We start from the raw sequence: 27,301 nt of genomic DNA on the forward strand, positions 1-27,301 counted from the left end.
AACATATTTTTCAACCAGCACAGGCTTCATAAAATCACAAATAGCAATTAAATAAACCACTTACTTTTGAAAATCTTCCTCTGTTTGCAATTCCAAGGGTCCCAGCTACAACATGAATGGTCTTTTTTTTTGTTAGATAAAATCATCCTTCTTTATATCCCAGAAAGTCTGTATAGTTGGCGCCATCAATTTCAGTAATCCACTCGTTCAAAATGCAGACAAAGGAGTCCAAATAGTTACCGCTAAACTTTGTTCAAACAAGTCAAACTATATTTCTATGTAATCCTCAGGTATCCTGAAATGTAAATAAACTACAATATTTCATACAGAAAGAAGTATGTTCAATAGAAAAGTAAAATCGTCACACAGCGACAGACTGATTTTCCACTGGGACCAGGCTCGTTTTGGAAGAAACAAGCCAGAAACCTTAAACAAAGACTTTTGACATCTAGTGGAAACCTTAGGAATTGCAATCTGGGAGCTAGAATTGTATAGGACATATAGCTTTCCATTATAAGAGCCTGGGACCTCAAAAAAAAAAAATGCGGTACACATACTAGACTTAGAAGTCAAAGTAGAAGTCAAAGTTAAAGTAGAGATAAACATAGAGGCATAGAGCTAGCCCCAGAAACCCAAGATACTGATACTACAAAATTCCTTAGGGTCTCATTGATGTACAGTTGCTGGCAGAGCATGTAAACCATAGGATGCATGTGTTCTATGATGTAAACCCATGCAAGGTTAATCAAATCAAATCTTATTGGTCACATACACATGGTTAGCAGATGTTATTGCAAGTGTAGTGAAATGCTTGTGCTTCTAGTTCCGACAGTGCAGCAATATCTAACTGCAGCCAACGTGAGTAGAACATTTAAACATGTTAACCTCGCAAGGCTGCCGGCCCAGAAGGCATCCCAAGCCGCGTACTCAGAGCATGCGCAGACCAGCTGGCTGGTGTGTTTACAGACATATTCAATCAATCACTATCCCAGTCTATTGTTCGCACATGCTTCAAGAGGTTCACCACTGTTCCTGTTCCCAAGAAGGCTAAGGTAACTGGCTGTGATGGCTGTTTAACAGTCTGATGGCCTTGAGATAGAAGCTGTTTTTCAGTCTCTCGGTCCCAGCTTTGATGTACCTGTACTCACCTCACCTTCTGGATGTTAACGGGGTGAACAGGCAGTGGCTCGGGTGGTTGTTGTCCTTGATGATCTTTTTGTCCTTCATATGACATCGGGGGCTGTAGGTGGCCTGGAGGGCAGGTAGTTTGCCCCCGGTGATGCATTGTGCAGACCGCACCACCCTCTGGGGAGATTGCAGTTGTGGGCATCTGTAAAAGTTTGAGGGGGTTTTAGGTGACAAGCCAAATTTCTTCAGCTTCCTGAGGTTGAAGAGGCGCTGTTGCGCCTTCTTCACCTCACTGTCTGCGTGGATGGACCATTTCAGTTTGTCCGTGATGTGCACACCAAGGAAATGAAAACTTTCCACCTTCTCCACTGCCGTCCCGTCGATGTGGATAGGGGGGATGCTCCCTCTGCTGTTTCCTGAAGTCCACGATTGTCTCCTCTGTTTTGTTGACGTTGAGAGAGGGGTTATTTTCCCGACACCCCACTCAGAGTGCCCTCTAGTCCTCTCTGTAGGCTGGCTCAACGTTGTTTGTAATCAAGCCCACTACTGTTGTGTCATCTGCAAACTTGATGATTGTGTTGGAGGCGTGCATGGCCACGCAGTCATGGGTGAACAGGGAGTACAGGGGGGGGGGGGGGGGCTGAGCACGCACCCATGTGTGGCCCCAGTGTTGCGGATCAGCGAAGTGGAGATGTTGTTTCCTACCTCCACCACCTGGGAATGGCCCGTCAGGAAGTCCCGGACCAAATTGCACAGGGCGGGGTTGAGACCCAGACCCTCAAGCATAATGATGAGCTTAGAGGATACAATGGTGTTGAATTCTGAGCTATAGTCAATGTTCAGCATTCTTACATAGTTATTCCTTTTGTCCAGATGGGATTGAGCAGTGTGCAGTGTGATGGCGATTGCATCGTCTGTGGACCTATTGGGGTGGTAAGCAAATTGAAGTAGGTCTAGGGTGACAGGTAAGGTGGAGGTGATATGATACTTTACTAGTATCTCAAAGCACTGTACTGAATGATGTCACAACCTGCCTCTTACCAAGCCCCGCAGTACATCTTTACCCTACAAAACTCATAATTGGAACCTTGCATTTGGCTATGAGCAAGTACACCCAGGCTTATAGCATCTTTATACTGTACTGTACCTTGCGTTTGGCAGTGAGCTGCTCCTTGTAGCGGTCAGAGGAGTCTCCAGGTATGTTACTGGCCCAGAGGGTGAGGCCCACCACCAGGTAGGCACAGCCCATCACCAGCAGAGGCAGGAAGTAGATCAGCACAGTCACACATACGTAGTACCTACAGGACAGGAAGGGAAAGACAAGATCAGCATGCAGTGCTGTCACAATTTACCAACAGGACAGGGGAAGAAGATCTGCACAGTCACACACACATAGTGCATACAGGACAGGACAGGGGAGACCGGAGGAGAGCAAGGCAGACACAGAGGAAAGCCGTGAATGATGACGTACAGTCTAAAGCAGAGATCAGGCAGGTGTGTGGGTTCCGATGGGATACAGATGGGGTAACTGTATCTTTATGTAAGGTGTAACAATAATACAATATAAATAAGGGCTTCCTTTCGGAAGCAAATACATCAAATGCAAATATTCTGTGCTCATTTTTAGATATTTAAATGGGAAAGAAACAAACCCCAGCCCATTATGCATCATACCAGCTATATTTCTATATTTTTGAAAGTTATAAATATTGAAGACTTGATTGCTGACATGCAAAACATTTTGGGACTATATCAACAATGGACTAATGAAAGAAATACTTAAAGATTTTTGATGGTTGGAATTGTCCTATAAAATGTTAAATATGAGCGTGTGTGTGTGTGTGTGCTTGTTCATGTGGAGAGGGGACACCCCTCATCTCCAGTGAACTTCCATTTAATTCGCTGCACACAGCATGGCTGAGACTCACAGGCCATTTCCTTGGTAATTAACTACAATTATGATAATCAGATAGAACGCCCAGGAGGACAGGGACACATCAGCCTTCAGGCCCTCATACAGTACCTGCCTACTGAGCCAAATGCAGATCAAACATGGCCCACACAGCACACAAGGCATACGAAATGAGCTCAAAGAGAGAGAAGCTGTAATTCAACCAATTGACTATGAGGCGGAACTTTTTTCATGCACCTTTTTCCTCAAATGTTTTTCTTTTCCAAAAACCTTTGTTGTACCTTTTTGTTCTCCTGGGATGCATGCAGTGTTTTCGTTTTTAAGGGATTGTGGAAAGCATCTGTTTGTGTTTGCTGAGTAAGCCAATATTAGAGGCATTCACAGCCTATTTGGAGTGGTTACAACAGTGACATGTTTGGGAATTGCATGAGAGAGTACAGGCAGTACATTGGTAATGGCTGGGCTCCTGTAAAGACTTCCACTGACTTTGTTGTCTGGGATGTGTGAAATTGGTTGTCACAGTTTACCACTTTCTGTTTGTAAATAACACACTAGGAGGGAGCAACTAATTACATTAGAAGGAGAACAGGTAGGCAGCACTTGTATTTCATTTATATTTCTCAGATAAAGACCTGTTTCATTTGTGACCAAATGAGAAAAAGAAGACAATAACAAACAACATTGTCATATTTTCATCCCTCCCTCCCTCCCTCCCTCCCTCCCTCCCTCCCTCCCTCCCTCCCTCCCTCCCTCCCTCCCTCCCTCTCCCCATCTCTCCCTCTCTCTCTCTCTCTCTCAACATGAAAGAATGTGCCAGTGTTCCAAATCTCAACCTATTCCCCATATAGTGCACTACTTTTGGTAAATTATCAAATGTAGTGCACTACATAGGGAATACGATACCACGTGGGACACATTCGGACGGCCATGTAAATATGGACACGTAAATATAATGTGTATATCAGGCCAGGTTTTCTATTCTCACCCTGTCAGCATCCCGGAGTCGCCTCTTCACTATCGAAGCTGAGACTGGTGTTTTGCGGGTACTATTTAATGAAGCTGCCAGTTGAGGAATTGTGAGGCATCTGTTTCTCAAACTAGACACTAATGTACTTGCCCTCTTGCTCAGTTGTGCACCGGGGCCTCCCACTCCGCTTTCTATTCTGGTTAGAGCCAGTTTGCGCTGTTCTGTGAAGGGAGTAGTACGCAGCATCGTATGATATCTTCAGTTTCTTGGCAATTTCTCTCATGGAATAGCCTCCATTTCTCAGAACAAGAATAGACTGACAAGTTTCAGAAGAAAGTTCTTTGTTTCTGGCCATTTTGAGCCTGTAATCGAACCCACAAATGTTGAGGCTCCAGATACTCAACTAGTCTAAAGAAGGCCAGTTTTATTGCTTCTTTAATCAGATCAACAGTTTTCAGCTGTGTTTAAAATGATAAACTTGTATTAGCTAACACAATGTGCCATTGGAACACAGAAGTGATGGTTGCTGATAATGGGCCTCTGTATGCCTATGTAGATATTCCATTAAAAATCTGTTGTTTCTAGCTACAATAGTCATTTACAACATTAACAATGTCTACACTGTATTTCTGATCAATTTTATGTTATTTTAATGGACAAAATATGTGCTTTTCTTTCAAAAACAAGGACATTTCTAAGTGACCCCAAACCTTTGAATGGTAGTGTATATTCTGGTTAGAAACTAGTGTCTGTCTGAAGAACTGTCCGTACTTCCAGATGAGACTTGTGTGGATATTTGAGGCAATTTACAAAAATCATTGTGGCGTTGAGTATACACTCCCAGAATATGCAATGAGCCGGGCAGCTGCCTGCCTCCTGCTTGCCCTCTCCTCTCCTCTTCTCTCCTCCCACCTGCCCTGTGCCTCCTGCTCTCTGATCTGGCAGAAAACAAAAGAGAGTGTCTGGGAGCCTTCAAGTGTCTAGAAAAACATCCCTCCTCTGATGGATGGGGACTTGGAGGAATCAGAGGCTGTACTCTGTCACCAAACTGTCACACGACTGACATAAATGAAAACCCTGTCAGAGGAAGTCAAACTGGGGCAGAATAATACCCAGTGCATTAAAGCCCAATAGCCCATCCAGTAATATTCACCATGCACTTACTGCTCATGACTTTTCTGGCTTCACTTCCTGCCTGACTATCCAGCTGAGCGCTAGCCTGGATCTCAGTGTCTGTTGACTTCCTGCCTGAGTGTCCAGCCAAGCCCTAGCCTGGGTCTCAGTGTCTATTGACTTCTTGCCTGAGTGTCCAGCCAAGCCCTAGCCTGGATCTCAGTGTCTGTTGACTTCCTGCCTGAGTGTCCAGCCAAGCCCTAGCCTGGATCTCAGTGTCTGTTGACTTCCTGCCTGAGTGTCCAGCCAAGCCCTAGCCTGGGTCTCAGTGTCTATTGACTTCTTGCCTGAGTGTCCAGCCAAGCCCTAGCCTGAATCTCAGTGTCTGTTGACTTCCTGCCTGAGCGTCCAGCCTAGCCCTAGCCTGCATCTCAGTGTCTGGGTTCTGTTGTCTGGGCTGCTGTTGTAATTCCTTTGACTATTCTGGGAAAAGAGAATGCGACCTGGGTGTCTGCAAAGGGAGATGAACGTAGTGGCTGAGGTAACATGACACCCTGCACAACACTGCTGGCTTACTCATCACAGACAAGCTTTTAAGGTACTCAATTTAGGGGAAGGGGGGGGGGGGCAGAGAGTACAGGGTGTGCTTGAATGGGATGGTCTGTGTGTGCGTCAATTTGTGTGTCTCTTTTTCTCTCTCTATTACTCCCTGTCCGTAGCTTTCTATTTCCCTCTCTCTCTCTTTCACTGTGTGAGTGTGTGTGAGAATGTGTGTCTAAAACTCTCTCTCTTTATGTGTGAATTTACGTAGGTCTGCACGCAGCTGTTTGTGTTGGCTGTAATTGTCTGTGTGTGTGATCATACTTTCAGGAACTGAAACTGCGGTTAGTTTGTTACAACGCTAATTATACCCTCCCCTGTTGCCTTGCTCCCTAATCCCTGCTGGCTGAACGGGGGCCTCAACGATGGTGGCAGAGAGGCAGGAACAGCACACACAAACACACACACACACACACACAGACTGGGACTGGAAGATCTGACCAGGGGTCAGCCATAATTAGATGTAATTTACAGCAGTAGGCAGGCTGGCTGAATTACAACCACACCAAGGCTCTGATCACTTAGCCAGATGTGTCAGTGATTACAGTTTCATTAAAAAAGTAATGAGTGCCGCAGCAATTCTGACATGAACATTGTCATCGTCCTATTCATTACAAATGATTGCAATGTGGGCGGGTGGGAGCCTGGACAGCCAGGCTGAATGACAATGGCATTTGGAGACAAAGAAAGCAGCTCCTAAAACACTGGGGTGTTGATGTGCTGAGAGCGGAGGGACTGCTGTGATCAGAGCAGAGCTGGCCGATCTGTGTTTATCAGCCTGCTGGATGGCGGGAGGTAATGACTGCAAACAAACAAATACATTAAAGGGCCACAGGTATGGGGAGCACTTTCCAGCTGTGAGAGTAAATGGACCTTACACGTACTAGAATCATTCCTCGTTTTCATAACTCCAGACTTAAACAGCTCCAGGAGGTTCTCTCTCCTCTCTCTCAGTCTCTGTCTCTTTCGCTCTCTCTCTGTTTCTCTCTCTGTCTCTCTCTCTCTCCTTCTCTGTCACTGTCTCTCGCTGTGTCTCTCTCTCTGTGTGTGTGTGTCTCTCTGTCTCTTTCTCGCTCTCGCTCTCTTTCTCGCCGCCTCTCTCCTCTGTCACTGTCTCTCGCTGTATCTGTCTCTCTCTCTCTCTCACTCCCTCACTCGCTGTCTCTCTCTTTCTCGCTGTCTCTCTCTCTCTCTGTCTGTCTTAATTCAATTCAAGGGCTTTATTGGCATGGGAAACATGTTAACAAGAAAAAATACATTTCAAATGTCAAATCATGTATATATACAGTGCTGTAAAGATGTGCAAATAGTGAAAGTACAAAAGGGAAAATAAATCAACATAAATATGTGTTGTATTTACAATGGTGTTTGTTCTTCACTGGTTGCCCTTTTCTTGTGGCAACAGGTCACAAATATGGCTGCTGTGATGGCACACTGTGGTATTTCACCCAGCAGATATGGGAGTTTATCAAAATGTGGATTTTTTTCAAATTCTTTGTGGATCTGTGTAATCTGAGGGAAATATGTGTCTCTAATATTGTCATACATTTGGCAGGAGGTTAGGAAGTACAGCTCAGTTCCCACCTCATTTTGTGGGCAGTGTGCACATAGCATGTCTTCTCTTGAGAGCCAGGTCTGCCTACGGCAGCCTTTCTCAATAGCAAGGCTATGCACACTGAGTATGTACATAGTCAAAGCTTTCCTTAAATTTGGGTCAGTCACGGTGGTCAGGTATTCTGCCACTGTGTACTCTCAGTTTAGGGCCAAGAAGCATGCTAGTTTGTTCAGTTTTTTTGTTGATTCTTTCCAATGTGTCAAGTAATTACCTTTTTGTTTTTGTCATGATTTGGTTGGGTCTAATTGTGTTGCTTGTCCTGGGGCTCTGTGGGGTCTGTTTGTGTTTGTGAACAGAGCCCCAGGACCTGCTTGCTTAGGGGACTTCTCTGTAGGTGATGGGTTTGTTAAGGTTAGGGAATCGTTTCCTTTTAGGTGGTTGTAGAATTTAACGGCTCTTTTCTGGATTTTGATAATTAGCTGGTATCGGCCTAATTCTGCTCTGCATGCATTATTTGGTGTTTTACGTTACACGGTACATGGAGGATGTTTTCGCAGAATTCTGCATGCAGTCTCATTTTGATGTTTGTGCCATTTTGTGAATTCTTGTTTGGTGAGCAAACCCCAGACCTCACAACCATAAAAGGGCAATGGGTTCTATAACTGACTCAAGTATTTTTTGCCAGATCCTAATTGGTATGCCAAACTTTGTGTTCCTTTTGATGGCATTGAAGGCCCTTCTTGTCTCTCAGATCGTCACAGCTCTGTGGAAGTTACCTGTGGCGCTGATGTTTAGGCCGAGGTATGTATAGTTTTTTGTCTGCTCTAGGGCAACGGTGTCTAGATGGAATTTGTATTTGTGGTCCTGGCGACTGGACCTTTTTTGGAACACCATTATTTTGGTCTTACTGAGATTTACTGTCAAGGCCCAGGTCTGACAGATTCTATGCAGAAGATCTAGGTGCTGATGTTGGCCCTCCTTGGTTGGGGACAGAAGCACCAGATCATCAGAAAACAGTAGACATTTGGCTTCAGATTCAAGTAGGGTGAGGCCGGGTTCTGCAGACTGCTCTAGTGCCCTCGCCAACTCGTTGATATATATGCTGAAGAGGCTGGGGCTTAAACTGCTTCCCTTTCTCACCCCCCGGCCCCATGGAAAGAAACTTGAAGAGAAGACTTTGCCTTCGTTCTGGTTTGTTTGTTTGTCAATAAGGGTATGCAGGGTGAATACGTGGTCTGCCGTACGGTAATTTGGTAAAAAGCCAATTTGACATTTGCCCAGTACATTGTTTTCACTGAGGAAATGTATCAGTCTGCTGTTAATGATAATGCAGAGGATTTTCCCAAGGTTGCTGTTGACGTATATCCCACAGTAGCTATTGGGGTCAAATTTATCTCCACTTTTGTGGATTGGGGTGATCAGTCCTTGGTTCCAAATTTTGGGGAATATGCCAGAGCTGAGGATGATGTTACGGAGTTTAAGTATAGCCAATTGGAATTTGTGGTCTGCATATTTTATCATTTCATTTAAGATACCATCAACCCCACAGGCTTTTTTCGGTTGGAGGGTTTGTATTTTGTCCTGTCGTTCATTCAATGTAATTGGAGAATCCAGTGGGTTCTGGTAGTCTTTAATAGTTGATTCTAAGATTTGTATTTGATCATGTATATGTTTTTGCCATTTGTTTCTTGTTAAATAGCCAAAAAGATTGGAGCAGTGGTTTATCCATACATCTCCATTTTGGAAAGATAACTCTTTGTGTTGTTTGTTTCGAGTTCTTCCCAGAAGTGGTTCGATTCTATGGATTCTTAAAATTACATTGAGCTGATTTATGACGTGTAGTTCCTTATTTTTCGATAGTGTATTTCTGAATTGTTTTAGCGATTCACCATAGTGAAGGCGTGGGCTCACACCATAGTGAAGGTGTAGGCTCACACCATAGTGAAGGTGTGGGCTCACACCATAGTGAAGGCATAGGCTCACACCATAGTGAAGGCGTAGGCTCACACCATAGTGAAGGCGTGGGCTCACACCATAGTGAAGGCATAGGCTCAGGTTACCTGGGTCTCTATGTTTTTGGTTGGTGTAACGATTGTATTTGGGATGAGGTGAGGACCAAACCAAACTGATTGACATCAGGAAATTCAGCAGTCTGACCAGGCTGATCCGAGTCATTGCCTGGGTTTGGAGAGCCGCAACGAGATGGAAAGAAATGTTGACCAAGAATTCAGCCTCAGACAACTGTGTGGTGTGCAGAAAGGCCAGGTCCAGAAAGTGCCAACAGATCATGAGTGACCTTCCATCCGAGCGGATAACACCAGTCAGACCATTTGAGTACACAACAGTGGACTTATTTGGACCGTATGAAGTCAAGGATGAGGTGAAAAAGAAAACCAAGCACAAGGTGTGGGGTATTGTCTTCTGCTGCATGGTATCCAGAGCTATACACACAGATGTTGTCAGTGACCAGTCGACTGAAGGCTTCCTACTGGCTTACCAAAGATTCACGGCACTGAGAGGGCATCCAAAGAAATTGTGGTCAGATCCTGGAAATAATTTTATTGGTGCCAGACCTGCCCTCAAAGAACTCTACCTCTTCTTGGATCAACTAAGTAAATCTGAGCTTGAAAATGAAGCTTCCAAGCATGGGACAGGATGGAGCTGGAAAATGCTGGAAAATGCTGGAAAATGCTGGAAAATGCACCCAGCAGACTCCCCTCACAGGAATGGAGCTGCAGAAGCAGCTGTTCGTACTGTGAAGTGGGCTATGCACAACCTGGGAGGAGAAGGGCTCTTCACATGAAGTGAGTTTCAAACATTTCTCTACACAGCTGCTAACCTTGCCAATGAGAGGCCCATAGATGCAAGAACTCAAAGCCGGGAGGACTGCATAGAATACATAGAATACAGATTTTGAAAGCTACCCATACAAAATATTGAGAGCCTTCCAAACAGAAGTTGACCGGTTCTGGAGGAAGTGGAGTCAGTTAGCTGGGCCCAATCTATTCGTGAGGAGTAAATGGCACATGACACATAGGAATGTGGCTGTTGGAGATGTTGTCTGGCTGGCTGACCAAAATGCCTGGAGGGGTCACTACAAACTAGCCAGAGTCAGTGTCAACTTTGACAAGAAGGGCATCGTCAGAGATGTGCATGTCAGAACTTTTCCCAGCTACCCAGTCCCAACTCTGAAGCCTGCTCAAGAGAAGTCAAAGAAACTCTCAACTAAAATACCTGCTACAGTTCTTCATAGGGATGTCAGACGCATCATTGTTTTACTTCCTGTTGAAGAAGGAAAAAACCTGATAGCTGAAATCGAACCTGCCCCAACACCGAGGTCCGTGTGACCTCCTTGGGTTCAAGAACCAGGAGGTCAAGTGGGAGGTGTTGCGTCAAAAAACAGAACACTCAAAACATGAGCACAATGGCAGCTCTTCCTTTAAAGAACTCCAGGCCTCAAGAGGGCAGATAACCCAAAAACACAGGTGGAACTAAAAAAAATTGAGCCAGGATTTCTGGAGGGACTACTTTTACATGCGCACCTGGCAGATAAGCATGGGTATAAAATGTTTGGGCTTAGCTTTGCTTGGGTCCTCAACATACAAACAGCTCATTGTTCAACCCTAAAGACACAACTGGTATGTAATGTTTGGATTTATTTATTATGTTGCATCCAGTGCTTAGCACAATTTACATGTTTAACTCTGGTAGGAGTGTTGACTTATTTTTTGTGGATATTTTCTGACTGCAGAAGTAATTGCTTGAAGTGCTAGATTAAATTGTTTAAATGTTTACTTTATTCAAAGCCATGCTGTGTTGCTGTGTCATGCATTGTGTGTAAAATAATGCATGTTTATTCTCTGTTTAAGGTTATTAAACTATTCCCTATTCCTCTGTCATTCAACTACTCTATTCAACAAATCAACTGTTTCAACAAATTCAACAAATGGCATCAAAACCATAAAACACTAAAAAAGAATTGAGTTGTGCCTTTGCATCCTTCACGTGTTGAGCAAGCTGTTTTCAAGTTTGGGCAAAGCTGAAATAATTATAACACCTAGACAACTTGACAGTTGGCGCAATTTTTTAGTTCCACCCGTGTTTTGGGGTTATCTGCCCTCTTGAGGCCTGGAGTTCTTTAAAGGAAGAGCTGCCATTGTGCTCATGTTTTGAGTGTTGAGTGTTTTTTGATGCAACAACGACAAAGTGAAAACATTGTGGAAATTTATAAAAAATTAAAAACAGAAATACATTATTAACACAAGTATTCAGACCATTTGCTATTGAGCTCAGGTGCATCATGTTTCTGTCCAAACTGAGTAACTGGGGGAGAAGGGCTTTGGTCAGGGAGGTGTCCAAGAACCCGATGGTCATTCTGACAGCGCTCCATAGTTACTCTGGAGATGGGAAAACCTTCCAGAAGGACAACCATCTCTGCAGCATTCTACCAATCAGGCCTTTATTGTAGAGTGGCCAGATGGAAGCCCCTCCTCAGTAAAAGGCACACGACAGCCCCCAGGCACCGAAAGGACTCTCAGACCATGAGAAACATGATTATCTGGTCTGATGAAACCAAGATTGAACTCTTCAGCCTGAATGCCAAGCGTCACGTCTGGAGGAAACCTAGCACCATTGCTACAGTGAAGCAGGTGGCAGCATCATACTCTGGGGGATGTTCTTCAATGGCAGGGACTGTGAGACTAGTCAGGATTGAGGGAGAAAATGAACGGAGAAGAACATAGAGATCATTGATGAAAACCAGCTCCAGCGCTCTCAGGACCTCAGACTGGGGCAAAGGTTCACCTTCCAATAAGACAATGACCCAAAGCACACAACCAAGATAATGCAGGAGTGGCTTCGGGACAAGTCTCTGAATGCCCTTGAGTGGCCCAGCCAGTGCCCAGCTTCAACAAAGTCTTTGAGTAAAGGGTCTGAATATTTTTCTAAAAGTGTTTTCAGTTTTTTTATACATTTTCAAAAACGTCTAAACCTGTTTAATTGGTGGTTATGGGGTATTGTGTGTAGATTGAATTTTTTTATTTTTTATAATTTTAGAGTTAGGCTGTAACATAACAAAATGTGGGAAAAGTCAAGGGGTCTGAGTACTTTCCAAATGCACCGTATATAGTAAGGCAATAATGTCACCTACAGTATACATTTTTGCTGTGGGGAATAGAATAGGAAGGCCGTTAACAGCACTGCTCCCCAATTCTTTTTCTGGTCCCCTTCACCTGATGTACATCAAACCAAAGGCTGTGAAGATGTGTGAGAGAGAGAGAGCCGTGAAAATGAATGGCAGCTTCAGCTGAAGGTGTAAATCCTCCTATCGCCTCACAATGTAGCTGCTGTGAGAGAAAGACAGAGAGAGAGACACACGCAGGAGAGAGATCAAGAGGGAGAGAGACAGACAGAGAAAGAGAGAGAGACAGAAATTTGGGGTCCGTTCACCAACAAAGAATTCACAAAATGTGACAAACACCAAATTGAGAGTCTGCATGCAGAATTCTGCAAACATATCCTACGTAAAATACAACGTAAAACACCAAATAATGCATGCAGAGCAGAATTAGGCCGATACCTGCTAATTATCACAATCCAGAAATCTGAGTCTCCCAGTCCCTGAAGAACATCCCCACAGCATGATGCTGCCACCACCATGCTTCACTGTAGGGATGTTGCCAGGTTTCCTCCAGACGTGACGCTTGGCATTCAGGCTGAAGAGTTCAATCTTGGTTTCATCAGACCAGAGAATCTTGTTTCTCATGGTCTGAGAATCCTTTCAGTGCCTGTTGGCAAACTCCATGCTGGCTGTCATGTGCCTTTTACTGAGGAAGGGTTTCCATCTGGCCACTCTACAATAAAGGCCTGATTGGTAGAGTGCTGCACAAATGGTTTTCCTTCTGGAAGGTTCTCCCATCTCCACAGAGTAACTCTGGAGCTCGGTCAGAGTGACCATCGGGTTCTTGGACACCTCCCTGACTAAGACCCTACTCCCCCAATTGCTCAGTTTGGCCTGAAACACAATGCACCTGAGCTCAATAGCAAATGGTCTGAATACTTATGTAAATAAGGTATTACTGTTTTTTATTTTTAATACATTTGCAAAAAATAAATAACGTTTTCACTTTGTCATTATTAGATTGATAATGAAAAAAAATATTTAATCATTTTTAGAATAAGGCTGTAACATGTGGAAAAAGTCAAAGGGTCTGAATACTTTCCAATTGCACTGTACAATTTCAAGTTCTTGAAATTTTCAAGAATGACTTAAAGTAATGATAGACTGTCGTTTCTCTTTGCTTTTTTGAGCTGTTCTTGCCATAACCATATTTGGTAAAAGACCAAATCTGTATTATCTTCTGTATGCCTCCCCGACCTTGATATAACTCAACTGAATGGCTCAAACGCATTAAAAAGGAAAGAAATTCCACAAATTAACTTTTTAACAAGGCTCACCTGTTAATTGAAATGCATTCCATGTGACTACCTCATGAAGCTGGTTGAGAGAATGCCAAGAGTGTGAAAAGCTGTCATCAAGGCAAAGGGTGGCTACTTTGAAGAATCTCAAGAAGAATCTTGTATAAAAACTTTTCTGGTTTATACATGATTCCATGTGTGTCATTTCATAGTTTTGATGTCTTCACTATCATTCTACAATGTAGGAAATAGTAAATATAAAGAAAAACACTTGAATGAGTAGGTGTGTCCAAACTTTTGACTGGTACTGTATATTATTGCCTTGCTGTATAAAGGCACTTGACTTTGTCTTGCCCATTCACCCTCTGAATGGCACACATACACAATTAATTTCTCGATTGTCTAAAGGCTTAAAAATCCTTCTTTACACTGACTGAAGTGGATTTAACAAGTGACATCAATGAGGGATCATAGCTTTCACCTGGTCTGTCTATGTAATGGAAAGAGGTGTTCTTTATATTTTGTACACTCAAGTGTATATACAGTATATACTTAGGAGAGCAGGTCTAACTCGCACAACTCCAACTCAGCCATTAAGGTGCTGCACCCCTTCCTTTCACAACTCTCCCGACCAGATCATAGATTAATGTAACTCTTTCACATCATCCGTCTTCTCTGTTTCCTAGCTGGTTGAGTCGTGAATGCCCTTGACAATGTTTAAGAAAGGCAGACAATGCTGGGAGATGGTGTTAATGAATGAGAGAGGCTCAGATCCAATGATCCAGCAATACAATTCATGTAAACCTCCAAAGCCCCCTATAATAAAAGGAATAACTTGTTCAATAACATCTAAACTGCTACAGATCTCTACAATACAAAGAATAATCTATACAATAACATCTAAAATGACATAAAGCCCCTATGGGCCCTGGTCAAAAGTACTATAAAGGGAATAGGGGGCAATTTGGGATGCACTCAGTCCCCCCAAGGTCATTTGTTGCTTCTGGTGGTTGGCGCTAAGAGGAGAATATGGAATAACCTTGAGTTGTGAGACAATGGAATTTTCTTTCATATTTAACCAAAGTTCCTCTTGAGTGGAGACACAATTAGAAGAAACTTGGAATCAATAGTGAAGGTAAATAAGGGATTTTCTCTGTTAGGCAAAAGAACGATAAACAGTAGAATGTCTTCGTCTGTGTTTTATCTACTCTGCTGAAGACATGCATCGGTCAACCCAGGGGGTGCCTTAAGTCTCCGCTGCTCTGGAATAACATTGATCATTTCCATTACATTTAAAACATAGTTAGACTTTGCTGCTTTAGGGTTGTTATGAATTGTATGAATAATGACTATACAATGTATACATTTAACTAGAACTATAACTGGTTGAATTCTACCCTGTTTTATTGTATCTGATTGATGATGTTAGTTCATAAGAAAGAGGTTATGTAGCATGGACAAGGGGTATTGGAAATGATAACCATTGTGGAAGAAGGAATGTATGTGTGTGTTTAAAGTAAGAGAATCCTTAACCTATGTTTGAACCTACCCGGCTATAACTCTGTGGATATAAAATAAGACAGCGAGAGCCCCTCCAGGTTTTCCGTATCTGGGAGGGGCTGGAACTGTCAGCTAAGTGGTAATAAACTGTGGTGAGACCTCAGGAGATAATCCAGATATAGTGTGTAATGTATGTGCTTTAGTGGGTTGGAATGTACTTTTGAAGATGCTTTGTCCTTATCGGAGAGGAGGAGGGACATTTAAAAGGCTATCACGTTATATGTGATATATAAACTAATGTACATGGTTTTTTAAGGAGAGCTCTCGGGAATAAACACTATTAATTGATTTGGAGACTGATCTTTGTCTATTTTATGCAAATAAGAATCTTACAAATTCTTAGAAACGGACAAAGTGTTTTGCTTTGTTATAATTGAATTGGTTAATGAACATATAGGAATTAAATTCCTCTAAAAAGGGTACATTAGCTTTAATAAATATTGAGAGAATAGTAAACTGTAGGGGAGAGTGGGGTAAACTGAGCCAAAAGCGTAAGTTGACTCAACCTTGTTTCTAGGAAACCATACACAAAAAGTAACAATTTGACAACATTTGGGAAGAGGTCATCATTTTATGGAGTATGTGATGGAACAAACCACATGGAAAAAGTGGCAAGCAAAAAAGGAATTTCACCAAGTCAAATGAATTTGTGTTAGAGGTTTCATGATGCTAGTGTCTGAACCAAAGTTGATAATTTTAAGATTGTTCTATACATCAGCTGGGGGTCTCTATAAGCTACAATATGAGGTCCTAAACCTAGCATGAAAGTGCATCCTTGTATCTGTGTTGGTTAATATAGTTACAAATGTTTGCCTTGGGGTAATTTGAGCCAATTGCCATGGGGTAAATTGAGCCAATGGCAAGTTGAGCAAATTGGAGTGTTTTCTTCCAAGGCAATATTACCATCCACCAGGTTGGCATTGTTTATTAATCAGAAACAGATAAAGTTATTCCTCTTCGTGACTGAGATGAGGTTTTCACAACTAAAGTTTTGCTTCACTACATTTTATTTAATTAGGCAAGTCAGTTAAGAACAAATTCTTATTTACAACGACGGCCTAGGAACAGTGGGTTAACTGCCTTGTTCAGGGGCAGAATGACAGATTTTTACATTGTCAGCCCGGGGATTCAATCCAGAAACCTTTCGGTTACTGGCCCAACGCTCTAACCACTAGGCTACCTGCCGCTCTAACCACTAGGGTACCTGCCGCTCTAACCACTAGGCTACCTGCCGCTCTAACCACTAGGCTACCTGCCACTCTAACCACTAGGCTACCTGCCGCTCTAACCACTAGGCTACCTGCCGCTCTAACCACTAGGCTACCTGCCGCTCTAACCACTAGGCTACCTGCCACTCTAACCACTAGGCTACCTACACGCTCCACTGTTTTGATTGGTGTAATGTTAGCTAGAACCCACAAGTGTCTATCCAGATAATGAAAAGGCTCCTGTGAAAGAGAATTCTTGGAACTTATAGTTACACGCCATTTACGGCGTGCATGATCATGAGCAAAGTAATTGTAGCCTATCATTTCACTTCCCCTGTGAGAACCATGAGCACGGGCTGACTTGGCTTTGCTGTACCTCTTTTGAATATGGTGTGGTCAAAAAGATGAATATGCTAATAACATTACCTAACTAGATACGGTTAGCCTTCTAGCTAGCTACACTGACAGCTGTCAGTGCCCTATTACTTGAGGTTTATCACCTCCATGTGGAAATTCCCAAATCGTGCATATGTATAAGTAGCCATTGTTATTCTTTGGAGGTGGAACCTAAACATGCATTTCCTCTATTGGACAGGAAATTATGTTGAAATAGAGGCAAATTCCTCTAGAGGTGTCCTTTAAGCCTGTGTTAAAAGATGCTTAAAATTATTAAAAGACAAAAAAAAAAACATTGTGATTGTGTGGAATTGTGTTTGGGAAAGAAATATTAACATGGTTTTAATAAGGTAGTGGTAATATTTCATTCAGTATAGAAATGTATAAGAAACTAGAGAGATTACATTTAAGACATACAATATGCCACACTCCCATTCCATGAATTAAACTTTTACCTACCAGCACCATCACCCAGTCACAGGACCACGTCACCCACTTACCCCAAGGGGGTTCAAGTTATCGTGTCCCGCAGCTCAACTTACCCCATAGACCATTTTTTTCAGACAAGCTATGTTTTCAAAACCGTAATGTTTACATTAATTCTGATTATTTCCAGGGATACACAACTTCCTGAATATATATCTTTGTTAGAAAGAATACTATATTTCCCTTTTTGGAGTGAACGCTGAATGTAGAAAATGGCTCAACTCCCTACTCTCCCCTTTCTTTTCACATAAAGAAACAAAGTACCTTTGTTCCATGCTGCATTTATTCACTAATACACACACACTCTGTCACGTTCATCGTAATGATGAGACCAAGGCGCAGCGTGATAAGAAAATATTATTCTATAATAAACGAACACCACTTAAACAAACAACTACACGTGACGCTGTGCTGACATGCAAATACACAGACAATAACCCACAAAACCAAAATGGAAAATGGCAACCTAAATGGGATCCCCAATCAGAGACAACGATAAACAGCTGCCTCTGATTGAGAACCAATTCAGGCCACCATAGACCTACATTTACCTAGACAAACCAAAACCCCATAGATGTACAAAAAACCCTAGACATGACAAAAAACACACATACCACCCTCATCACACCCTGACCTAACCAAAATAATAAAGAAAACAAAGATAACTAAGGTCAGGGCGTGACACACACACACACACACACACACTCAGTCTGACTCTCTCTCTCGCTCTCTGACTTTCTCTCTCTTTCTCTCTTTCTCTCTCTCAAACACACTTATAAAGGAAACTCACAGAATTTTGTAGTCACAGCCGGTGTATTCGGGCCACTCGATGTAACAGATGATTCGTCCAGGGAGCTCCTCGGTCACTGAGTAGTAGTATTGAGGGAAGGCCAGAAGCAGAGCCAGCACCCAGATCACCCCCACGATCACCTTGGTCTCTGTGGATGACATCCGTTGCTGCAGGGGATGGATGATGGCAGTGTACCTAGGAGGAGAGGAGAGGCAGCAGGGGCAAACACATGTTCAGTCCTGGGGGAAGATACAATGGGAAGATCTACAAGCACACACACACACACACACAAATGATCACACAGACACACACACACACACAACTACGTTTTACTATACTTCTGAGTACTTTGAGGGGACAAACAATTATTTCCCATTCAAACATTTTATTTTCCCCAACCCTAAACTTAACCCTAAAACTAACCCTAACTCTTACTCTTACCCTTATTCTTACCCTTACCCTAATCCTAAAATAGCAATTTTTTAAAATGAAGACCGGTAAAATGTCCTCCTTTCTGTGTCCTCACACACATACACGCATGCACGCACGCACGCACGCACGCACACACAAGCACACACACACATCTACACACACACTGAAGGTATTGATAAAACATTTTCTATTATTTTCCTCTGAGCTTCAGGGTCTCCAACAATGCAATGTGGATGTTACAATTTCAGTTCGACTCATAGACTACGTCTGCCTTTGACAGAGTAAAAACGTATCGTCATCCTGTGAATACATGTTTCTGATAAGAGAAAGTCATACTGTAAATTGGTCTCCTTTGAATCGTACCAACATAATAATTAATCCAGACATTATCAGACCTTTGAAATGAAAAGAGGCCCTATGGAAGTCAAAGTATTTATTTTCACCACCACTTTAGTATCATTCTCTCTTAGATTGATAATCATGCAGCACCTAATTTCAGTCGGAGCACATACTGTACTGAGTGCATGAATATTTTAGTTTATGTCCCCAATGGCACCCTGTTCTCTATATCCCTCTAACTCACCTCTGGACCTGGAAGCCACTGCTTTTTTTTTATTGTTCCCCTCTAATCAAGGACTGATTTAGACCTGGGACACCAGGTGGGTGCAATTCATTATCAGGTAGAACAGAAAACCAGCAGGCTTCGGACCTCATTGGGAAAGAGTTGAATACCCCTGCCTTATATCATGTACTACCTTTGAGTCCCTGGTCAAAAGTAGTGCACTATATGGAATAAAGTGCCATTTGGGATGCAAACCCCCAAGTCCCATTCCATCAATAGGCTACTGACGTGACAGTATCTCACACTTCGACAGCAGCATATCAAGCGGCACTTGAGAGGAAATGCAAATTCTTCCCCCCGGAGTCGATATCTGCGCTGAAATCTAATTAGCACAATAATTGAATCGCTGACTTTAAGCTAGAGACTTCCGGGTTTTTGCATGGGCTGCGCATCTCAATCCACTGACTGCGCCGGTGTTGGCCGTTCGGCTCTGCAGTGGAAAACGACAGACTTACAACGTGTTTGTGAGACCAGGACACAGGTCTTCTCATGGAAACGTCCGTAAAGTCAGAACGTTTTGAGCTAGTAAATATTTGTAAAGCTGAGACTCTCACTAATACGAACGTGTCATCCATTTTGGTCCATCGGCGTACTAACTCTGTACAGGTCTTTTTTGCAGGTGCAGCAAAATGCTTGTGTTTAATACCTGTCATGCCTGCTCCCACTCCCCCTCTCTGGCACTCGAGGGTGTCAGGCTGCCCTTCATTACGCACACCTGTCACAATCATTACCTGCCGCTGCACAATATTGGACTCACCTGGACTCCATTACTTTGTTAATTACCCCTCTTTATCTGTCTGCTCCTCACGTTATTCCCTGTGTCAGCATTGGTGTGGTTATTTTTCCCTCGTCCAGACGCTGTTCCTGTCCTGTTTCATGTCCGTTGTTCATTACATTTTCTCCTTGTACCTGCTTCCTGTCTCCAGCATTGATCCTCACAATACCTAGCAATAATACAATAAACAATACGCACATAATCCATAAAATAAAAAAATATCAGAAGGAGCAATGTCAGAGACTGGTTTTGCAATGTCTTTTTTTGCCATGTATGAATGTGTTATTCAATGTGTTCCTATGGGCTAATAGCAGTAAGACCAAATTCAATGTTTCATCAGATAATAAAAACCATTTTTTTGCTGATACCTACAGGGATCCTAAAATTTGAAATCAAATAGCTAGATGGTATATGGTATGACCATCTCAACAAAAACTAATCTGTTAGCTTAGTAGATATCGCTATCTAGAGGCTTAGACACTAGGGATTATACTGTGAGATCTAATCAACATCGTAATCCAAATAATAGCCCCATTTAATCTGCTAATTGGATTTCTGCCAATAACCAAATTGGGGGAGAGATGATACTTGATTTCAAAACACTCCCAGTAGTCGACACAACTATTTGTCCCATTTTGACTCTCTGCTATGCTCAGCTCGTTCCACTACCACATGGCTAGGAAACTTGTATCTTGTTCCAATTGAGACTTGCAATGCTGCTTCTCCATGGTATGAGTTTAGTTTAGAGGTGTCTCTGACAACACTACTTGAAGAGCCTATATACAGTAGATGCTATAGAGTAATGGCTTTTGAGGCTTGTGTGGGTTAGATTGTAAATTGTAAATGAGAACTTGTTCTCAACTTGCCTACCTGGTTAAATAAAGGTGAAATAAAAAATAAAGAAAAGATACTGGTGACTGATGTCAGTTTGTTTACTTTTCACCAATGGCATACAAATGCATAGATTTACATACTGTATGTCCACATGAACAAACAACAAACACATAACCACTGTCTTTATTTTTTATTTTCATACCCTTACTACACCATGGAATCATTGTTTAGCAAATCCTTTTCTTATTTTCAAAGGGGAAATTCAATCTGTATTCTGTAGCTACTACTTGCCCCCGAGTGTCTGCAGCCTCGCTCTTTGTCTCAATTTCTTTCACACCTGTTTCGCACCTCACTTTCTTTCTCTGTGTTCTACCTGCCTTTGTTGTGAATGTCTTTAGGCAATAGCAGGCAACACTGGAAGATGGTATGAATGAATTAGAGAGGCACAAATCCAATGATCCGGCAATAACATCTAAACCACCAAAGCCCCCTACAATACAATAAGGAAAAATGCAATCAAGCAAAAGGAAGATTTTGCCGTCAGGGTGCTCTCATCTCATAGAGAGCTCGCCATGGAATAGGGTCCTTCTGCAGAGGGGCCAACACCCTTGCATAATATCCACATCAACAGATGGGAGGAGATGTGTCCCGGTGGCAGACCTGGGTTCCAATACTTATATAAAATAGTAAATATGAAACATGGCTTTGGGACAAGATACCCCCCATGGCTATTCAATTCAATGGATTCTCCATTCACCAAGCGGATAGAACATTGGATTCAGGGAAATCGAGAAGGGGAGGGGTATGCCTTTTCATCAAAAGCAAATGATGTGCTGACTCTAACGCAGTGGATGTCTCGACCCATTGTTCACCCGTCTTGGTATACCTCATGGTCAAATGCCAACCCTTCTACATCTCAACTGTGTGCTGCTGTTATCGTGACTGTTATACATTCCACGTCATAACAAAAATAACAACAAGCTGGCACTTAATGAACTGTACGAGGCTATAAACAAGCAGGAAATCATGCACACGAAGGCCTTTTCTTCTTGCCAGTGATTTTAATTCCACGTCATTAAGACGTGACGAAAACTTCCATCAACATGTCTCCTTTGCCACAAGGGGCGATAAAGTTCTAGACCACTATTACTCTACCCATAAGAAAGCATACAAGGCACTCCCTCGTCCCCCCTTCGGCAAATCAGATCATGACTTTATTCTCCTGCTTCCTGTCTACAAGCAGTACCTCAAATAGGAAGTACCCTTGACGCACTCTGTTGAGAAATGCTCCTCCGAATCAGAGGCTATGCTACAGGACTGCTTTGCTAGCGCATCAATGAGCTAACCATCGCCGTCACCAGCTTCATTAGGAACTGCATCGCCAACGTTGTCCCCACAGTGAAGGTTCGCTGCTTCCCCAATCAAAAGCCCAGGATTAACACAGAAGTTGACGCTAAGCTAAAGGAAAGGGCTACCACACACAAGGGTATTGCAGACAACCCTGAGGCTACGGCTGAGGACATGAACAAGTACAAGAAGTCCCACTACAACTTCCCCAGAGCCATCAACCAAGCAAAAGGACAATAAAGGAACAAGGTAGGATCTATTACATAGGCTCTGCCACCAACCACATGTGGCAGGGGCAACACGCTATTACAGATTACAAAGGAAGACACTGCCATGATCTGCCCAATGATGCCTCTCTACCAGGCGGGTGTGTGCTTAGTCCCCTCCTGTACTCCATGTTCACCCACGAATGCGTGGCCATGCACAACTCCAACACCATCATCAAGTTTGTTGACGACACAACGGTGGTAGGCCTGATCATCGGCGACAATGAGACAGCCTACAGGGAGGAGGTCAGTGATCTGTCAGTGTGGTGCCAGGACAACAACCTCTCCCTCAAATTCAGTAAGAACAAGGAGCTGACCTTGGACTACAGGAAATGGGGAGATGAGCACGCCCCCATCCACATCACTGGGGCTGAGCTCCCTGACATCCAGGATCTCTATACAAGGTGGTGTCAGAGGAGGCCCCTAAAAATTGTAACGCCAGCTACCCAAGTCATAGCCTGTTCTCTCTGCTACCGCATGGCAAGCGGTACCAATGCACCAAGTCTGGAACCAACAGGATCCTGAACAGCCATAAGACGGCTAAATAGTTAAATAGTTAACCAAATAGCTACCCTGACTATCTGCATTGACCCTTTTTTGACTCATCACATACGCTGTTGCTACTGTTTACTATCTGTCACTTTATTCCTAGTTATATGTTCATATCTACCTCAATGACCTCGTACCCCTGCACATCATTTTGGTACTGGTACCACGTGTATATAAACAAGTTATCCTTACTCATTGTGTATTTATTATAACTTTTATTATTTCATTCTTTACTTTTCTATTATTTTTCTATTTTTTCTTTATTTTCCGCATTGTTGGGAAGGACCTGTAAGTAAACATTTCACTGTTAGTCCACACCTGTTGTTTACGAAGCTTGTGGCAAATAACTTTTGATATAATTTAACATGACACACACATACTGCTGCTACTCCTGATGCCTAGTCAATACTCCTATACCTATCAATCCCTACCACTCCAGTATTCCTGCATAATACACTGCTCAAAAAAATTAAGGGAACACTAAAATAACACATCCTAGATCTGAATGAATGAAATATTCTTATTAAATAATTGTTTCTTTACATAGTTGAATGTGCTGACAACAAAATCACACAAAAATGATCAATGGAAATCAAATTTATCAACCCATGGAGGTCTAGATTTGGAGTCACACTCAAAATTAAAGTGGAAAACCACACTACAGGCTGATCCAACTTTGATGTAATGTCCTTCAAACAAGTCAAAATGAGCCTCAGTAGTGTGTGTGGCCTCCACGTGCCTGTATGACCTCCCTACAACGCCTGGGCATGCTCCTGATGAGGTGGCGGATGGTCTCCCGAGGGATCTCCTCCCAGACCTGGACTAAAGCATCCGCCAACTCCTGGACAGTCTGTGGTGCATGGAGCAAGACATGATGTCCCAGATGTGCTCAATTGGATTCAGGTCTGGGGAACGGGCGGGCCAGCCCATAGCATCAATGCCTTCCTCTTGCAGGAACTGCTGACACACTCCAGCAACATGAGGTCTAGCATTGTCTTGCATTAGGAGGAACCCAGGGCCAACTGCACCAGCATATGGTCTCACAAGGGGTCTGAGGATCTCATCTCGGTACCTATTGGCAGTCAGGCTACCTCTGGCGAGCACATGGAGGGCTGTGCGGCCCCCCAAAGACATGCCACCCCACACCATGACTGACCCACCACCAAACCGGTCATGCTGGAGGGTGTTGCAGGCAGCAGAACATTCTCCAAGGCGTCTCCAGACTCACGTCTGTCACGTGCTCAGTGTGAACCTGCTTTCATCTGTGAAGAGCACAGGGCGCCAGTGGCGAATTTGCCAATCTTGGTGTTCTCTGGCAAATGCCAAACGTCCTGCACGGTGTTGGGCTGTAAGCACAACCCCCACCTGTGGACGTCGGGCCCTCATACCACCCTCATGGAGTCTGTTTCTGACTGTTTGAGCAGACACATGCACATTTGTGGCCTGCTGGAGGTCATTTTGCAGGGCTCTGGCAGTGCTCCTCCTTGCACAAAGGCGGAGGTAGCGGTCCTGCTGCTGGGTTGTTGCCCTCCTACGGCCTCCTCCACGTCTCCTGATGTACTGGCCTGTCTCCTGGTAGAGCCTCCATGCTCTGGACACTACGCTGACTGACACAGCAAACCTTCTTGCCACAGCTCGCATTGATGTGCCATCCTGGATGAGCTGCACTACCTGAGCCACTTGTGTGGGTTGCAGACTCCGTCTCATGCTACCACTAGAGTGAAAGCACCGCCAGCATTCAAAAGTGATCAAAACATCAGCCAGGAAGCATAGGAACTGAGAAGTGGTCTGTGGTCCCCACCTGCAGAACCACTCCTTTATTGGGGGTGTCTTGTTAATTGCCTATAATTTCCACCTGTTGTCTATTCCATTTGCACAACAGCATGTGAAATTTATTGTCAATCAGTGTTGCTTCCTAAGTGGACAGTTTGATTTCACAGAAGTGTGATTGACTTGGAGTTACATTGAGTTGTTTAAGTGTTCCCTTTATTTTTTTGAGCAGTGTATAAATATGGTATTTATTTTTCTTGTGTTTTTGTTCTACTTTACTTTATTTTATAGTACTATATATTGATATTGATTACAGCACTGTTGTGGAAAGAGCTTCCAAGAAAAGGATTGCGCTGTACTCGTGCACGTGACAATAAAACTTGAAACAAAACATTGGCTACAGCCTGTCTGGAGTATCAAATGGATGGGGTTTACAGTTTTGGGACAATTCTATTGGTCAATTAAGCAGCAAGGTCAGTCAAGCACATACAGTTGAAGTCAGAAGTTTACATACACTTAGGTTGGAGTCATAAAAACTAGTTTTTCAACCACTCCACAAATTTCTTGTTAACAAACTATAGTTCTGGCAAGTCGGTTAGGACATCTACTTTGTGCAAGACACAAGTAATTTTTCCAACACAAGTCATTTTTCCAACAATTGTTTACAGACAGATTATTTCACTTATAACTCATTGTATCACATGCACTAAGTTGACTGTGCCTTTAAACAGCTTGGAAAAATCCAGAAAAAGATGTCATGGTTTTAGAAGCTTCTGTTAGGCTAATTTACATAATTTGAGTCAATTGGAGGTGTACCTGTGGATGTTTTTCAAGGCCTACCTTCAAAGTCAGTGCCTCTTTGCTTGACATCATGGAATAATCAAAAGAAATCCCCCAAGAACGCAGAAAAAACATTGTAGACCTCCATAAGTCTGGTTCATCCTTGGGAGCAATTTCCAAATGCCTGAAGGTACCACGTTCATCTGTACAAACAATAGTACGCAAGTAGAAACACCAATGGACCACGCAGCTGTCATGCCTCTCAGGAAGTAGACGTATTCTGTCTCTTAGAGATTAACGTACTTTGGTGCGAAAAGAGCAAGTCATTCCCAGAACAACAGCAAAGGACCTTGTGAAGATGCTGGAGGAAACAGGTACAAAAGTTTTTATATCTGTCACGTCCTGACCTTAGTTCCTTTTTTATGTCTCTGTTTCAATTTGGTCAGGGCGTGAGTTGGGGTGGGCATTCTATGTTTTGTGTTCTATGTTTTCTATTTCTATGTGTTTGGCCTGGTATAGTTCCCAATCAGCAAAGGAATTGGAATTGTAATACAGTGAATTATAAGTGAAATAATCTCTGTAAACAATTGTTGGAAAAATGACTTGTGTCACGCACAAAGTAGATGTCCTAACTGACTTGCCAAAACTATAGTTTGTTAACAAGTAATGTGTGGAGTGGATGAAAAACGAGTTTTAATGACTCCAACCTAGGTGTATGTAAACTTCAACTGTATATAGCATCTCTAAAATCTAAAACCTTCAGTAATGTACATCGTACCAGCTTCTTCCGGGCCTCCGAAGAAAAACAAGCCTGATGGCGGTAATAAAAACCTATTCTCAGCTTGAGCTTCCTTATCAAGTTCTCTACATAAACAGTGAAGCTCAGCTAGTCATCCACCCACACACCCAAATATTTTACACTTTTACTTGCTCCATGGTTTGTCCAGCCAATGTAGCAATTACATGATTCTTAATATGCCTGGCATTTGAAAATACCATGCTTTTTGTTTTACCCAAATTTAGAACCAGCTTTAAATCATACAGGTTATGTTGTATGATGTTAAATGCTCTTTTGTGCATTTTCAAAAGCGAAAGATAAACTACTACCACTTGAATAAATAACAGTATCATCTGCATAAAAATGAACATCTGCTGTTTCAATAAGATCCCCAATATTGTTGATATGCAAAATGAACAACATAGAGCATACCTCTATGGACTCCATTACACATTGTGTACGATTTGTTAGGTCATTTATAAACCAATCTAGAGCATGACCAGTAATTCCCCAACATTTTAATCTTTGCACTAACACAGCATGGTCCACAATGTCAAATGCCTTCAACAAATCAATAAAGACAGACACACAATGTAACTTCTTGTCAAGAGCACAGTGGATGTCATTTAAAACCTTCAATGTTGCTGAAACAGTGCCGTGGTCAAACCTACAACCTGATTGCATTCCATTTAAGATGTTGTTTTCTTGGAAGTAGGCCTTTAGCTGCCTACTAACTAAGTACTCCGGTACCTTTGACAATACAGACAATCTTGATGTGGGTCGATAGTTGTCAAGTAGCGAAGGATCTCCACCTTTCAGGAGTAGCAGTACAAAATTAGATTTCCATATCTTGTGGATTTCCTTAACATCAAGCGTAAGGTTAAAAATACATGTTAAGGGGGAGCAATGATGTCTGCAGCTAGGTGTAGGAAGCGGGGGTCTAGTTCATCAGGGCCAGGGGATTTTTTTCTATCAATTTCTTTCAGGGCTTTATGCACGTCTGAAACAGAGGATGA

General features: G+C 42.8%; 1 protein-coding gene across 1 annotated transcript in view; it reads right to left on the minus strand.

Moving 5' to 3' along the window:
* The window catches only part of LOC110536266 (substance-P receptor), a 45,832-nt gene that overhangs the window by 12,103 nt on the left and 6,428 nt on the right, over nucleotides 1–27,301 (minus strand). Inside the window, exons 2-3 of the mRNA XM_021621960.3 lie at nucleotides 18,133–18,327; nucleotides 2,276–2,426 (exon numbers count right to left, since the gene is read on the minus strand). Coding sequence (XP_021477635.2) covers nucleotides 2,276–2,426; nucleotides 18,133–18,327 — 346 coding nt within the window. The remainder of the gene's footprint in view (nucleotides 1–2,275; nucleotides 2,427–18,132; nucleotides 18,328–27,301) is intronic.

Source organism: Oncorhynchus mykiss, chromosome 11, assembly GCF_057628025.1.
Source record: "Oncorhynchus mykiss isolate SJ-2025 chromosome 11, ASM5762802v1, whole genome shotgun sequence".
Lineage (NCBI taxonomy): Eukaryota > Metazoa > Chordata > Actinopteri > Salmoniformes > Salmonidae > Oncorhynchus > Oncorhynchus mykiss.